Source organism: Lutra lutra, chromosome 1 (assembly GCF_902655055.1).
Source record: "Lutra lutra chromosome 1, mLutLut1.2, whole genome shotgun sequence".
NCBI classification, from domain to species: Eukaryota; Metazoa; Chordata; class Mammalia; order Carnivora; family Mustelidae; genus Lutra; species Lutra lutra.
Genome location: NC_062278.1, coordinates 175,957,089 through 175,973,918, shown reverse-complemented (window position 1 = coordinate 175,973,918; position 16,830 = coordinate 175,957,089). Strand labels below are relative to the sequence as shown.

General features: G+C 44.0%; 1 protein-coding gene across 1 annotated transcript in view; it reads left to right on the top strand.

The window, feature by feature from the left end:
- The first annotated feature begins 16,199 nt into the window (after positions 1-16,199).
- ARL8B (ADP ribosylation factor like GTPase 8B) overlaps positions 16,200-16,830 on the top strand; it is a 51,728-nt gene continuing 51,097 nt past the window's right edge. Inside the window, 2 exon segments of the mRNA XM_047746196.1 lie at positions 16,200-16,354; positions 16,356-16,514. Of these exon segments, the coding sequence (XP_047602152.1) occupies positions 16,220-16,354; positions 16,356-16,514 (294 nt within the window). The 5' untranslated portion in view covers positions 16,200-16,219.

The window sequence follows — 16,830 nt, the reverse complement described above, 5'->3', positions numbered from 1 at the left end:
ATGCTTATTTTTTCCGTCTTTTCTTTCTGAGTCCACAACAACAAAACCCTCAAAGCAAAACACTCAGAGGGAACTAGCAGGTCATTTAAATTAAGTAGATTTTAGTTGCATTAGGAAGATCACATTAAATTAAAACAAACAAAAAACACCTCCTTTAATGATGTCTGCCCGAACATTAACTAGTAATATGAATCATTGTATTTATAGCCGTAATTTCTTGTGCCAGCCAGGTGTTATACATACATAGGTTAACTTTTGGGTTGGTAATAACAGGGAAACTGAGATTTAGAGAGACTGTCTTGCTTAGTGGAAGGACGCAGTCATAAATCCTGATATAAAAGTGTCTATGAGGGTGCCTGGGTGGCTCAGTTTGTTAAGCATCTGCCTTCAGCTCAGGTCATGATCCCAAGGGCCTGGGATTGAGTCCCACATCAGGCTCCAGCTCAGTGGCTAAACTGCTTCTCCTTCTCCCTCCGTCTGCCAGTTCCCCTGCTTGTGCTCTCTCTCTCTCTCTCTGACAAATAAATAAATAGAATCTTTTAAAAAAGGGGGGAGTCTATATGTTCAGTGCAAAAAGGCAAGGTTCAAAAAAGTATGTTATACTTAATCTCATTAATAGAAAATATATATAATAAGCCCATATATATGCACTTACATAATAGATATTTGTAAACACATGCTAAAAATATGCAGAAAGCTGCACAATCTTGAGTAAGTTACCTATCTTCTCTAACCCTTTGTTCCTACATTTGTAAAGCAGGTGTACTAAGAGTATCTCTGACATAAAAAGGATGTGAAGATTAAATCCAACTGTCTATATGAAGCATTTGGCTTGTGTCTGACACAGAAATGAGTCCTTGATCCATTTTTGCTATTATTATTACTATTGATACTCTACCATTCCTAAAGAAAACTACTATTATTACTACTACAGATACTACTACTACTACCGTTACTAAAGAAAACTAACCAAACTGTCAGGAGCAATTACCTCTAGGAAGTGAAGCTGGAGGGTGAGGAAGGGGATGGTGAGTGTATTTTCTACTTCACATCACATACATCTGAGCTGTTGGAAGTATTTTACACCAATCAGCTAATACAAATTATGTAAATTATTTTCTAGAAAATACCTCTGGTGCCAAAATTTGTTTTCCCAAGTGCCTTTATCTCCCCCTACAAAATAACAACGGGGGCGCCTGGGTGGCTCAGTGGGTTAAGCCTCTGCCTTCAGCTCAGGTCATGATCTCAGGGTCTTGGGATGGAGCCCCGCTTCGGGCTCTCTGCTCAGCAGGGAGCCTGCTTCTCCCTCTCTCTGCCTGCCTCTCTGCCTACTTGTGATCTCTGTCTGTCAAATAAATAAATAAAATCTTTAAAACAAACAAAAACAAAACAAAATAACAATGAACTCTTAAAAACAACAGCAACAACAAAAAACTTAAACATCTCTTTAAATGCTTCTGTTTGGGGGGCCTGGGTGGCTCAGTCAGTTAAGCGGCTGCCTTTGGATCGGGTCGTGCTCCCAGGGTCCTAGGATAGAGTCCCCCATCCGGCTCTCTACTCAGCGGAAAGCCTGCTTCTCACTCTCCCTCTGCCTGCTTGTGCTATCTCTCTTTTAAATAAATAATCTTTTAAAATAAATAAATAAATGCTTCTGTTCCATAGCATATTTTTGGCCCCAGAGCAGTATGCAGAGCCAGATGTTATTAATAGAGTTTTCTTTGGATGCCCTGATTCAGTCCTCCCCCAGAACATCGGCAGAGCAGACCACCTGCCCAGGCCTGGTCAACGCCTGGGGTATTTTAGACCGACGTGTCCGTCCTGAAGGCTTGCAGGCCGCCTTTGAACTTGGTTTGGCAGCGGATGAAAACCTTCCCCAGCCTCCCAGACGATCCCACTGCGCGTCAGAACGCGGCTCCAGCCTCTCGCAGCGGAGGAGCCCCTGCAGTGCGCCCTGCAGCCGCCAGCTGGAGCTAAACGGCTGCGGCGCCGGCGCGCAGACCGTGGGAAGCCTCGCGGCGGGGGCACCTCCCTTCGGCCCGCTGGCTGCCGGCGCACGCCCTTCGGCCCCGGGGGCTGCCAGCGCACGCCAGCCCGCGGAAATGGGAGGGGTCCTTTCCGAAGCTGGGCAGAAGTGCACGTGTATCTCCGTGTTCTACCCCTGTCTCTTTATTCCATTATCAAAGGTTGATTTAGGAGTTCAATCAAACCAAATGGAAACACTGTCAAGGGAGAGACGGATCACGCTGTTGAGAGGACCGGAAACCGGCTGTTACTTCCCTCATTGGGAAACACTTGCAGACCTCCCTAACCAGATGTCAGACCCGGAGCTGGACGCTCGGGTGCCAGGTTGAGCAAGATAATCCCGGCCTCAGTCTGGTCCATAATAATTGGGTGCAAGATGGTTACGATGAAACCATTTTGTTCTACTTTTGGCTGAAGTGCCAAAATAATAATGTCATGTCTCAACGTGAAGCGTGAGGTCACCTTGCAGTACTTGCACAAGGAATGGCTTTGAGATGCCGAGCCCGTCGCCCCAGAGGGCGTGGGAAAGGGGCCCAGATAGGGAAATTAAAGGAAAGGACAGTGTTTGGAGACAGCTGTTGGTGAGTTGAGCCCTTCCCCCACCCTCACCTCCAGTGAGGGGGTTTGTGGGGGTAGCTAATTGTCAGCTTAAAGCTGGGGAAAGGGGCTTTAAATGAACCCCTCAGAGAGACTGAGCGATGAAGTGGACTCCTGCTTGTATAATCTAAAACATGTGGCATGGGGTTGGCTAGCTATTCTGAACGAGAAGATACTACCACACTAGGGACAGTCTTGTGCCCATGGTTTGTGAGGCCAGGTATGGTTGAGTGTGTCCAGGGGACCAGCTGTGGATCATCTGTGGAGGGAACTGGGGTGGGACTGTCTTCCGTTTCATCCTTGGAGGCTTCCTGGTAGTATGAGGAGACCTCAGCAGACCATGGACTCCTGGATCCTCCTATTCTAAAGAAAGGAATCCTCAAGTCACCTGCCTTAAATAGAGAGGCATTGGCCCCAATCCAGTGAACTGTTGAGATATTGCCAGTGGTCCATGAGAGTAAGAGTCAGCATGAAATACCTGCTGCACCCAGAAAGTGCCAGCATTTATCGGCAACGATGGTTGAGTCACCACTTTCTGTCTCACATACCGCACTCTCCACCTCTAAGGTGTGATACTTCGTGAGTGGGGAGAACCATGTGACCAAGTTTGACCAGGACAATTCTGATTTACATCTGAGGCCCTGGTATAAGTATCAACAGCACCTTCTTTCACTTCCAAAAGGGTCTCCTTTTGGATAATAAATTACATTTTTATACTACTTATGGAAGAATAGAGGTAGGCACTTAGGTAGGTGTTATGGGTTGAATTCTGTCTGTTACATCCCCCTTCCACCAAATGACAGGTTAACGCTCTAATCTCCAATGCTGCAGAATGTAACCATATTTGGAAATAAGATATTTACAGACGTAATCAAATTAAGATGCAGTCATTAGGGTGGGGTCCTTATAAAAAGGGGGAATTTGGACATAGAGACAGACACACACACAGGGAGAATAAAGCCATGGGAAGACGAAAGCAAAGATGGGGTAGTGCATATACAAGTCAAGCAACACCAAAAATGGCTAGCAAATCCCCCAGAAACTGGGGGAGGGGCCTGGCGCAGAGTATCTCTCACAGCCCTCAGAAGGAACCCGCCTGCCAACACTTCTGGCCTCCAGGCTGTGAAACTTTTCATTGCTTCACAGCCATGCAGTCTGTGGTCCTTGGTTATAGCCGTTCTAGGAAGCAAATACACCAGGAAATAGAAGTAGCCAATCTTGCCCTATGTCCCTTCTCAAAGGTCCAGTCTGCAGCTGGTGCAAACTGAAATAATTTTTTTTTTCGATTTCTTAAGACTTGACATACTGGATCATGTGCAGTGACTTAAAGGGACAGCAGGATGTTTTTTGTTACATAAGAGTCACAGGACCAGGGGAACACCAGGCTCATTGAACAACAGCATACCAAGGGGACACTGGGTACTGCAGTAAAGAGGGGCATTGTCTCTAAAGAAGGTAAACACAGTAGTAAACAATAGTTTATCTGCTTTTTATTATCCCCATGCTGGCAAAATTGAACACTGTTAGTGATAAAGCACTCCTTCTTTTGGGAGCTGGAGGACCACTCCCACCTCCCGGTATGCAGTTGCCTTGGGGTGGATTTAAAGGACAAGACTGCGAGAAATAGGGAAAATAAAACAATTTTTGAATTGTTGAATCCAGTGGTTTTCAGCTGGAGGGAACTTTGCCCCCCAGGATATCTGGTATCCTGGATATCTCCTGGATATCCCAGAGGAGACATTTTTAGTTGTCACAACTGGGGGCCAGTGTGCACTACTGGCCCCTAGTGGATGGAGGCCAGGGATGACCCAAGATCCTACAGAGCTCAGGATGGCTGCAGCAAACAGAATTTATGGGTCCCAAATGCCAGTAGTCCTAAAGGCTGAGAAACCCTGGTCTTAACACAGCGGCCGCAAGCTGTCTGTGAGAACAGCCCAGCAAGGACTCCCAGGGCATATTGTTACATAATGTGAATTCTTGGAAGAAGGGGATTATATCAGTCATTTTCTGGGTAGCGTGACTGGAACAGGAACACGCAGAAGGGAATTTCCACATGAGACATTGGAATCTTGAATGTGAGAAGCAAGAATAGTGGCACCCCACCCCTGGCAAAAGGAGCAAGCTATTGTGAACTGTTACACCAATATTCTTCAGATTGGCAAATTTATGAATAGTCTTTATAATTTCTAGAAGCATATGTTTCTTTCTTTTTTAAAGATTTGTTTGAGAGAGAGTGAGAGAGAGAGTGCATTGGGGAGGGGCAGAGGGAGAGAGAAACTCAAACCAACTCCGAGCTGAGCACAGAGCCCCACATGGAGCTCCATCTTTCAACCCTGGGATCAGAACCTAAGCCAAAATCAAGAGTCGAACACTTAACTCAACTGTGCCACCCAGGCACCCCTGGAAGCATATGCTTCTTCATCGTACAGTCTTTTTTTTTTTAATTTATTAAAAAAAAAGAGAGGTCACAAGTAGGCAGAGGGGCAGGCAGAGAGAGAGGGGGAAGCAGGCTCCCCGCTGAGCAGAGAGCCTGATGCGGGGCTCGATCCCAGGACCCTGGGATCATGACCTGAGCCTAGGCAGAGGCTTAACCCACTGAGCCACCCAGGCGTCCCTTCATCCTACAGTCTTAACACATGGCCTGAGACACATTCACTAATAGAGTCAAATTTATCTTTAGTGTTTGTGTAATAAAAGTAAGTACATCTATGTTTAGTAATTCGTGTTTGATTTGGAAATGATCTAGACATTCAATGAATGTACGTCATTCAACTTAGCAAAACTCAAAGGTTTCAAGTTCCCAGAATGTAGAGGAGGCCACTTTTAGACAACAGGCTTGAGCACTGAAAACTGGAGTAAGGAAGGTAAAAGGACCCGCGGTGGACACTGAGCTGAATGCAGGGTCAGTAAGTGACCTATCTCAAAATAGCCATAGGCCCTCACTGACCAATTACAACCAGGCACCTTAGGTGGCTCTGAGATTCCTAAGATTACCGAAAAAGGGACAATTCCGTAGGTTCCCGAACAGGCTCACTGCCCTGTGACCGCAGCCCCTCACCACCACCTGGCAGCAGTCTCTCCTTTGCTGCCTGTGAGGGCCTATTTAGCCAGAGCGGCCCCACCTCGGTGGAACAGCCATTTTGGTGTTTATGCAGTAAAACTTAAACTGACCCTGCCCCCCACCCACCCAGGGGAACTTACTTAAAAGCAAGTCCGGGAAACCAGTCCCAGATAACAAAGCCCAAATACAGAGGTGGGTCAGGTCAGGTGGAGACATCTAATCAGTAAAGCGCGCATACTGTCTCCCTAGCTACCAAGGAGTGTGGGCCCCGCCTTTTGGGCGCCAATTCTGACCAAGGTGATAGGCTAGTTCAAAAATGTCTACTATGGGGTGAACTGTAATTCAATTGGCCACCCGTGTGTGACCTAGCATGACTGTGTAGCTTTCTCTGTGTGTTGCAATCTCATAAGCCACCTGTGTGTGGCCAGGCTCAACCACATGGCCTTTGCTCTATAAAAGTTAGTCTGTGAGGAAGGGAGGGGTCATCCTCTCTGTAAGGGGTGGCCCCTATGGGTCTGTTTGATGGTCGGTTTGATTCTTGATGCTTGGTACAAAATAAAGCTTTGCTTGACCTTCACTTTGCATCAGTCTTGCTCCTTTGACCATGGACCCATTATTGGGGGACCCAACACTGCCCACCTTGCTCCCTTGTGGTGTAATCAACAAACTTCAGTCTCCTTTGTTCTGCCTTGAGTGAACTCTCACTGCCCATGCCATTGGCGTCTATTTTTACGGTTAACAGACTTTTAGTAAGCCTACATAGAATAAAAGTACTCTATTTAATGCTAACTCTAAAGACATGCCTGTTTGGGGGTGCCTGGCTGGCTCAGTTGAAAAAGGTATGACTCTTGATCTCAGGATCGTGAGTTTGAGCCTCACATTAAGTATAGTGATTATTTAAATAAATTTTTTTATTTTTCATTTTTCTTTTTTCTAAAGAAGATTTGATTTATTTATGAAAGAGAGAGAGAGCACAAGCAGGGGGAGTGGCAAGGAGAGGGAGAAGCAGGCTCCCCACTGAGCAAGGAGCACAATGCAGGTGGACCCCAGGGCCCTAGAATCATGACCTGAGCCAAAGGCAGACACTTAACCAACTGAGCCACCTAAGTGTTCCTAAATAAATAAATATTTTTTTAAAAAGACATACCTGTTTTAATTAAACCAATAAAACAGAACTAGCTTTAATATTGAATATTTTCCCAGATCACGTGAATCTGAAATTCATTAGGGTTAGTTTCTATCATATTTTTGACAATTTGATTTATATAAGCACTTAATTTTCTTTAAGCCAACTAAATACAGCTCTTTTACAAATTAATTTTGACATAACCATCTGGAGGTAGAAAATACCATATATCTATAACACATATATAGTAGATACCCACAAACAGATGTAAACAGAGGCCTTTTAGTTTCCATTGCAAAATTACTGCCTTGAATTAAGTACAATAATACAAAACTCACTAGTTAAAAAAGAAGTTGGGGGGGCGCCTGGTTAGGCCTCTGCCTTTGGCTCAGGTCATGATCCCAGGGGTCCTGGGATTGAGCCCCGCATCGGGCTCTCTGCTCAGCGGGGAACCTGCTTCCCTCTCTTTCTGCCTGCCTCTCTGCCTACTTGTGATCTCTGTCTGTCAAATAAATAAATAAATAAATAAATCTATCTTTTAAATAATAAATAAATAAATAAATAAATAAATAAGAAGTTGGATCTAAGTTGTTTTTCTGGTGGATAGATTAGATTAAGTTTATCTGCTCAGATGATTAAAGCTTTTTGTATTAATATTTGTGGAGAAGACACTTAACATTTGTCCTCAACAAGTTCAGTTCCGAATGACCTTTCTCCCTTTTGCTTTTTTCTTTTAGTAAGAATAACCTCCCAGAAGTTTAGGTATCAAAGAGATGGTCTAGATAAGAGTTCTGGATAAGCTCTCAGGGAAACATTTACATCACAAAAGCACAGAAAAAAAAAGTTCCTACACAACTTTTGAGATAAGTAGGGGAGTTTGGGGGATTGGTAAAAAGGACTGATAAACTTTGAATTGTTTCTAGAGCTGCTATCTATGATCCTGTAAAGACTAGATTTGTAAAAACAAAAAACAAACAAAAGACACCGGTATTTAATTCCTCAAAGAATTGTGTTGCCATGGGGTGCCTGGGTGGCTCATTGGGTTTGGGCCTCTGCCTTTGGCTCAGGTCATGATCCCGGGGTACTGGGATCGAGCCCCACTTCGGGCTCTCTGCTCGGTGGGGAGCTGTCCCCCTCCCCCCGCCTGCCTCTCTGCCTACTTGTGATCTCTGTCTGTCAAATAAATAAATAAAATCCTAAAAAAAAAAAAAAAAAAAAAGAATTGTGTTGGCACCTAAGGGATATCAAGGACTAACATACCCACTTACCAATGTTAGAATGTTTTCCTTGCCTGCTGGATGCACTTAACTTAGGGGAGAAGGCCTTAAAAAAATTCCTATCAGGTTCCGTTATTAGCTTCCAATTTGGCCACATTTGTGATCATACAGTTATTAAATCCCTCCAAATATCATCTCAGTTTTCAGCCAACACAGTCAATATTTCTGGCAGCATTGCACAGCCATTAATTTTAGTTTTTTTCCCCTTGGCTGTTTAAGGAAATAAGGTATCAGACCAGAAAAATCCCTCAGAGTCCCATCAACTTTGGGATGCACCCTCCTTCCAGCATAGACATGTGGGTATTGAAGTGGATGTTCAAGAATTTGCATAGGACCTTTGAAATAATCTCTGTTCCAGTGCCCCAGCTGATTACAACTGAGATATTGATCCTTGGACCAGCATTTTGATGGACCCCTAGGAGGGTGCAATGGGGGAGGACCAGGTGTTATTCTAAGTGCCTTGTGATGTGGGAAGCAATGGAAGAAGAAAAGTTATTAAAGTTCCTTACTATCTACAGTCCACTGACAAGCCCTTGAAACAGGCAGAGTGACATTTTTCTAGGGACCCAACTGCCGTGATGTTAAACTTTGCTAAGGGCAAAAGGCAATCCTTGCCCAACCCCTATGATCCTGTGTAAGTCTACTTTACATATAAAAAGTCTTAGGGAATCTTCTTTATCTCTACCCCACGAGACACATGTTGGCAAGCATCCTCCCAAGCATGTGACCCCTGATATACATCTGAAGGGTCTCATGACTCTGGCTTTATGAGGCAGTAATAAATGACCTTTTCCCAACAGTAGCTAGCCCCCTCCAGGTCCTGGAAACCTTGCTTCCAAAATTCCTTAGAGACTTACACTGTCCCTAACCCCCTCCCACCTTCAAAGTATACAAATGCCACTCCTCATGACCCCAGTGCGGTACTTTCTGCCCAAGGGTCCTGTACCTGCGCTTTAATAAAATGACTTTTTTTTTTTTTGCACCAAAGACGTCTCAGGAATTCTTGCTTGGCCCTCGGCTTCGAACTCTAACGTCTTCACTATGTCAACTTGGAGGTGGCGAACCCTAACGTCTTCACTATGTCAACTTGTTGGTGGCGTGGCTCTGAAGCAAATAGCTAGCAGACCTTTGTTTACATTGTTGTTCCAAAGTCCTTTCAAAGTATTCCACTGTGGCCATGAGTTGAGTCAGGCTGGTAGCCTCCCAACTCGTTTTCTGCCCATTTACTGATCCACTAATCTCAGGAGATAATCCATTTACAAGTCGGGCAGCCAGAGCAGGGTTGGGTGACCTCTTTGTTGTACGGAACCCAGAAGATTCATCTTTCTTTTGTTTGCAGGTGTAGATATTGGACTAATCAATGCAGTCAGGGAAGACCCTCTGAATGGCTTCTAAAAGATCAGTTGCTCCTTTGCCAGCTTTTGTGGGTCCATGAAGGAAACCTATTAAAGACCAAGGATCTCAAATATCATCCTGGTGGGTTTGCCATTTTTGGGCTTCACCAGGTCCTATCAACATGTACAAGTGCTGATAAAGATCCAGCAGCCTGGAAGCATCAGTCCTGAAAATGACTCAAAATTTCTTCCAAAAACTTCTGGGATCCTCCCTGGGTTTAGAAAAAGTTTTGCCTATAGCCCTAAGTTTCACCTTTGACCAAGGAGTGAAAGGTGCTAAGGAGGACCTCCTGCAACCTCAGGTGGTTTTATTTTAGAGGGTAACTTTAATAGCCTCTTGAGTGTGGAAAGGCAATTAGGAGGGAGGAGTAGGGGACTGGGAGCACTCTGGTAAAGGATAGAGGGAGTAGGAGGGGTCTCATGAGTCTCAGTCTTCTGTCTTAGGGATCTCGTGTCTTTAATTTTTCATTAGCCTTTGTAATGACTCTTTCAATGAAGCAATTTTGAAATCTGGAAGCCTGTTGGATGTTAAAAACAGGTATTCCAGGGGTGCCTGCGTGGCTCAGTGGGTTAAAGCCTCTGCCTTCCGCTCAGGTCATGATCCCAGTGTCCTGGGATCAAGCCCCGCATCGGGCTCTCTGCTCATCAGGGAGCCTGCTTCCCTTCCTCTCTCTTTGCCTGCCTCTCTGCCTGCTTGTGGTCTCTGTCTGTCAAATAAATAAATAAAATCTTAAAAAAAAAAAAAAAGAAATTCCAGATTGACCAGTTAAAGGTCTCATTCCTGCAGTTAAGCCTTGGTTTGCCAAAATGGAGGCAAGGGATTCGTTTTAGGGATTCTGTTTTAGGCCTATTGTCTCCCTCACCCCTGCCTTTTAAAAACAATCTTAATTACTCTATGGACTTGATAAAGTTTCAATATTTGTTCATCAATTGTTAACTACTGTAATAAATTTTACAAATGCAATTGGTGAAGGTATGAAGGGAAGAGGGTTATGGGAACTCTTCATACTATTTGCTCAATTCTCTGTAAGCCAAAAGCTTTTCCCTGCCAGAAGTAAAAGCTGTTAAAAAGAAAGAAAGAAAGAAAGAAAAGAAAAAAGAAAGAAAGAAGGAATTATTTCCTCTTTCATGTAGAATCCCTTCCTGAACATTTCAATTAGGCTGCTTTGAAATAGTAAGATTTTAGAGGTTAGAGGTTCTTAAGTTTTATTTTACCCCAAACCTTCACTTCATACATAAGGAAGCTGAAGCCCAGAAAGGAGAGGGGACTGGCTCGAGATCACATAGTTATTTATATTTAAAGCAAAAATAAGAACTTTTTATTCAACATAAGCCTTTTTCTTCCTAGCAGAGAGCTCTTTACACCATCCCACACTGCATTAAGTATGTTTTTTTACGTATGGAATTCTCATATAATTGGATTTTCTTAAACTGGGGTTGACTAGCTCAGTTTTAGAATAATGAAGACGTTCCTTTTGTAAGGATGAGGGCAGACTACCCCAAGATGCACCACTTTGGCATGGTGATTATTCTGAGCTGAAGACAGCTGTGATCCTACAGGCTCAAGAGAAACTTTTGCACCTCCTTTATCTACCTAGAAGAAACTAAATTGGGGGTCTTTCCCAGAATAAGTATTATTAGTAGAGATAAATTTTATTTGAGTGACCCATCTGTATCACAGGGCTAACATCTAATTACCAAACTTCTAGGATGCCTGATTGGCTCAGTAGGTGTTGGTCTTGGAGTTGTGAGGTTGAGCCCCAAGTTGGGTGTAGAGATTAGTTTAAAAAAAATAAAATCTTTGAAAAAAAATTAACAAACATCTGCTCTTCGTATCAACCTTGTGAAGTGCATTCCTTTACTCTGAAGTCCCAGACCCCTGTCCCCTTCTCCTTAGTTCAGGATGACATAAACACCTCACTCTGCCTGTCTTTGGAATTTCCATGTCTGTGTGGATTCCCTATATGTGCGCTATTAAATTTTCTTTTTCTCCTGTGAATCTGTCTCATGTCAATTTATTTCTGAGTACAGCTAGAAGGACTTGTGAGAGAATCGGAATTCTTCCTCCCTGACACCCCTAAAGAGAACTCCCCGTTTCTTTCTTCTTTTTACCTGAGGTCAACAGTCTCCTTTGAAAAGGCAGAGCTGACCTTCTGCCCCTTGCAGATTCGGGGGGCTATCTATATGACCTGAGGTGATATCCATGGGTAATGAAAAATCCTGGCTCCTTGACAGACTTGGCCGACATGCAGAAATGTCCCGTGGAGGAGGCCCAGCTGCCGTCATTTTAAGATGCTCTGAGGCTGATAATGAGGCCAGTGGGAACATATGGAATGTGTCACACCCATTTTATTCTTTGGCCAAAACTATTATCCTGTTAGACAAGTGTGAAGCTAATATAACAGATGCCTAAGTGACTGCCTCATTTGCTCAAAATGAATTTATTGATTTAAGTAGAAATGGTTCCCTGTCCTTAAGGAGATTACAGTTTAAAATCCTGTCCCTAACTGTGATATTACCTCATCTGTGCCTCGGTTTTCTGATAGCTAAAACAAGAATGGTCTTCAAGGATGCATCCCGAGTCTGTTGGCATAGAATTTTATGTTTTTTATTACAACAGCCATGAGGTAAACATATCAGTCCATCTTCCCTCTTACCCCACACAATCCACACTCACAGGACACTGGGATTCCTGATCTTTGCACATGACTTTTGAATGTGTCTGAACACGTGATCCTGCATTCCAATTCTTTTAACTTAATTGGAGACAAAGTTCAAAGGCAAGAGTGGACCCATGGGATTTAGTACAATGCTAGACTGAGTTCAGCAGAAAATGCCTCTTCAATTAAAACCACAAATAAGGGGATGCCTGGGTGGCTCAGTTGGTTGGACGACTGCCTTTGGTTCAGGTCATGATCCTGGAGTCCCAGAATCAAGTCCTGCATCGGGCTCCCAGCTCCACAGGGAGCCTCCTCTCTCTGACCTTCTCCTCGCTCATGCTCTCTCTCACTGTCTCTCTCTCAAATAAATAAATAAAATCTTCCAAAAAAAAACCCCCCACAAATAAGGGTGGTATCTTTATCCCTATTTTACAGATAAGAAAACTAGCCCCTGGATTCTTAACAAAATGTCCCAAGATACCATGTCCTAGAAATAATAACTATCATTTAGTGAATGTTAATAAGTAGAGGCACAGAGAGGTTAAACAGCTTTGACAGTTTACACAGATGATGGGAAAAGGAGCTGATAATCACAATCAGCCACTCTAACTACGTAGGCTATGTGTAATAAGCACATCATCCTGCCTTTAACCACCTTACTTAGTTTAACTTAATATTATTTTAATCCTCACTCTAATGCTATGATTTAGGTATTATCAACAGTGTGCTGGTAAATGTCTAACAACTGGTTTTGTTAGGAAAGGTGGAATCCTGATTTATCGTGTTTCCTAATTTTCATGGTGTGACTATTCCTACTATGGCTAATGTCAAGCTATCACTATAACATGAATGAACTCAGAATTGAAAAGACATGTTTAGTAACTTTCTACTATATGATATTTCCATTTATGGATAGAATACATGTAAATAGCTTCAGGAAATAGATAATAGAGGGGTACTTCTGTGCCTACTTGTGATCTCTCTCTCTCTCTCTGTCAAATAAATAAAATCTTAAATAAATAAATAAAAATAAAAATAAGAACCTATTAAATCTATTTTTAAAAAAACCTGGAGGGGCATCTGGGTGGCTCAGTGGGTTAAAGCCTCTGCCTTTGGCTCAGGTCATGATCCCAGGGTCCTGGGATGGAGCCCCACATGGGGCTCTCTGCTCAGCAGGGAGCCTGCTTCCTCCTCTCTCTCTGCCTGCCTCTCTGCCTACTTGTGATCTCTGTCTGTCAAATAAATAAATAAAATCTTAAAAAAAGAAGAAATAGATAATAGTAAACCATAGTAAAATCTAGGAAACATTTGAGTATTTATTGCCTTTATTTTTAATAAAATGAACTTAACTGTAAGCAAACAGAAGAAGCTATAGAGTAACATCTACATGTTTCCATTTTTGTATATAAAAGAAAATTATCACACATATGTGTATATGTGTTTATTTGATAAAAAGAGTAAACTGTTAAAATGGGTTACTTCAAAGATGAGGGAATTGAGGATGTCAAGATAGATTAACTTTTTCTTGTCATGTATCTGTGTTAGATATTTTACAACCATAATATTGTGCTTATAAGACAAAAAATATTCCAGTTTTTTAAAAAGATTTCATTTATTTATTTGACAGAAGGCTACCCAGGCACCCAATTATCCAGTTTTTTTTTTTTTTTTTAAGGAAAACTAGAATTAGAGGGTAAGAATGACTTTTTCATTGAATAGTATTAGAGGTGAAGAGAATTACAATTGTAAAGGTTGAAAAATGTTCAATTTCTCATTTTAAAATTAGTGTTTATTGGTTCATTGTCCTTCCCACCAGAATGAAAGCTCTGTGATGGCCAGCACTTAAGTACCTACTTGTAGTAAGTACCTACTACAACATCATGGTTCCAGCCACCATCATTGCTCCCTTACACTAATAGAAGAGCTTCCTAACCATCTCACTGCTTCTATTCTTTCTCTCTGCATTAGCTTGCTAGGGCTGCCATCCCTCCACACTGGATGCCTAAAAATCACAGTTTGTCTCACAGTTCTGGAGGCTACAAGTCCAAGACCAAGATGTTGGCCAGGTTGGTTCTTTCCAAAGCTGTAAGAGAGACTCTCTCCTGTGCCTCTCCACCTGTAATGTGGTTTTGGAATATAGGTGAGGTTTGGTGCAGTGAGGTCCGGAACCCACCACCAAGAAAGAATTGAAACATCTTTGGTGCAAAACGGTGGTTTTATTAAAGCACAGGACAGAATCCCTCAGCAGAAAGAGGGACTGCCCCAGGGGGCCTTGAGAAGTGGCTGATTATATACTCCGGACTTGGGGGAAGTAGGGAAAAGGGAGGTTTCAAAAGTAGTTTCATATGCTAAAGAGGCCCAACTTGCAAGATACCTACAAGATACCAGAGGTCTTGCCATTGTCAAGTTAAGGTTGTTTTCCCCTCTAGCGAGGTATATTAGCATTTAGTTGGGAGCTTCCTGGAAGAATATCATACAAGTCCCACCCAGGAGTGGGCGGGTGGGGGGAGGTTGCAGGTGTCAACTTGTGCTTTGCCTTCTGCTCCCTCATCATTAGCTCTCTGTGGCTTGCTGGCTAGTCCTTGGTGTTCCGTGGCTTGCAGCTGCAACACTTTAGTGTCTGCCTCTATCATCACATGGTCTTTTCTCCTGTGACTGTGTATCTTCTGCTACTCTTATAAGGACACCAGTTGTTTTGGATTAAAAGCCCACTCTACTCCAGTATGACTATCTTCACTGATTATGTCTGCAATGGCCTTATTTCCAAACAAGGTCACATTCGGAGGTATTGGGGGCTAGGATTCCAACATATCTTCTGGAGGGACAGAATTCAACCCATAATACCTTTCCATAGCTAATTTTCCATGGAACTACCAAAGTTCACTTAAAAAAAAAAACTTAAAAAAAAATTTATTTGCGGAGTGCCTGGGTGGCTCAGCGGTTTAAAGCCTCTGCCTTCGGCTCGGGTCTTGATCCTGGGGTCCTGGGACTGAGTCTGGCATTGGGCTCTCTGCGCAGCAGGGAGCCTACTTCCCTTCCTTTCTCTGCCTGCCTCTCTGCCGACTTGTGATCTCTGTCTGTCAAATAAATAAAATCTTTAAAAAACAAACAAACAAACAAACAAACAAAAAGATACCTAGAGAAGTCTCATTCCCATTCCTGTCTCTGGCCATCCAGTTTCTTCTAGCCTATAAGAAACCGTTTTCATTGGTCTTCTAGGATTTCTTTTTGCAAATACAATACATACTTGTATATATGTACAGAGCATTTACAGTCCTTGAAAACGTTTCCAAAAAAGAAAAAAAAAAAAAAAAAAAAAAAGAAAAAAAAAAGAAAAAAAAAGAAAAAAAAAAGAAAAAAAAAAGAAAAAAAAAGAAAAAAAAAAAGAAAAAAAAAAGAAAAAAAAAGAAAAAAAAAAAAAGAAAACGTTTCCAGGACATCATTTCGTATCAGTTCATACAGAATTTCCTCATTTGTTTTTATAGCTGCATAATATTCCCTTTTGGGGCCACACTGATTTTTTAAATCCGTTTCTGCTTGATAAACATTTGTGGCTCCCCTGCTTTTGCTATTACCAAAAATGTAGGAAGGGATTTTTTTTTTTTAAGATTTTTTATTTATTTATTTGACAGAGAGAAATCACAAGTAAGCAGAGAGGCAGGCAGAGAGAGAGGAGGAAGCAGGCTCCCTGCTGAGCAGAAAGCCCGATGTGGGGCTCGAACCCAGGACCTGGGATCATGACCTGAGCCGAAGGCAGTGGCTCAACCCACTGAGCCACCCAGGCGCCCCTAGGAAGGGATTTTTATTCCCTGCTCAATCTCCCAGAGTCTTGAAGATTTTCCGCGTAGAGCCGACTGTCAATAAACAATTGTAGAAAGAACGATGAGCTAGCTAATCTACGTTAATGAGTAAGGGAGGGGTGGTAGGGAGCCCAAGGGCAGCTCCCCGGCCCCGGTGCTGCAGGGAGGCTCCAGCAGGTGGCGCTGCAGGCGGCAGACGCGCCTGGCCGGGCAGGCCACGTCGCTCTTGCCGTGTGTGCCGGTGGTGGCGCGCGGACGAGCGTGTGGGGTAGGGCGAGTCATATGACCCGCTCGGCTTCCTGGCTTCGGCCGCCGCCGCCCGCCTGTGTCCGCCAGTGGTGCGCCGCGGCCCCGAGGAGCCGTTGAGGGGTCGGGGCTGAGGCCCGCTTGTGTGGGTGCCGTCGCTGCTGCTGTCCTCCCGCCCTCCCGTCCGTTCTCCCTCCCGGCCGCCATCATGTTGGCGCTCATCTCCCGCCTGCTGGACTGGTTTCGCTCGCTCTTCTGGAAGGAGGAGATGGAGCTGACGCTGGTGGGGCTGCAGTATTCCGGCAAGACCACCTTCGTCAATGTCATCGCGGTGAGTGCTGCCCGCTCACCCGCCCGGGGCGCCGCAGCCCGCGAGTCCCGCCCGGCTGTTGCCCGAAGGCCCGGGCCGGGGCTGCCCTCAGCGCGATGGGGCTAATGAGAGTGGGACGAGGGGAGGAGGCAAGCCGTTCCTGTCACCTCCGCGGGGGCCGAGGTTTGGAGTTCCCGCGTGTTGGTGACCGAGGGGTAGCGCTGGATCGGCAGTCAAAAGGTTAATTCTATTTAGTCACCTTCTACAGAAAGCTAGGTGCTCAGCGCGGCCGGAGCTTGGAAGGGGTAAAATCGGCCTGGTCGCGTTTTTAAGGATT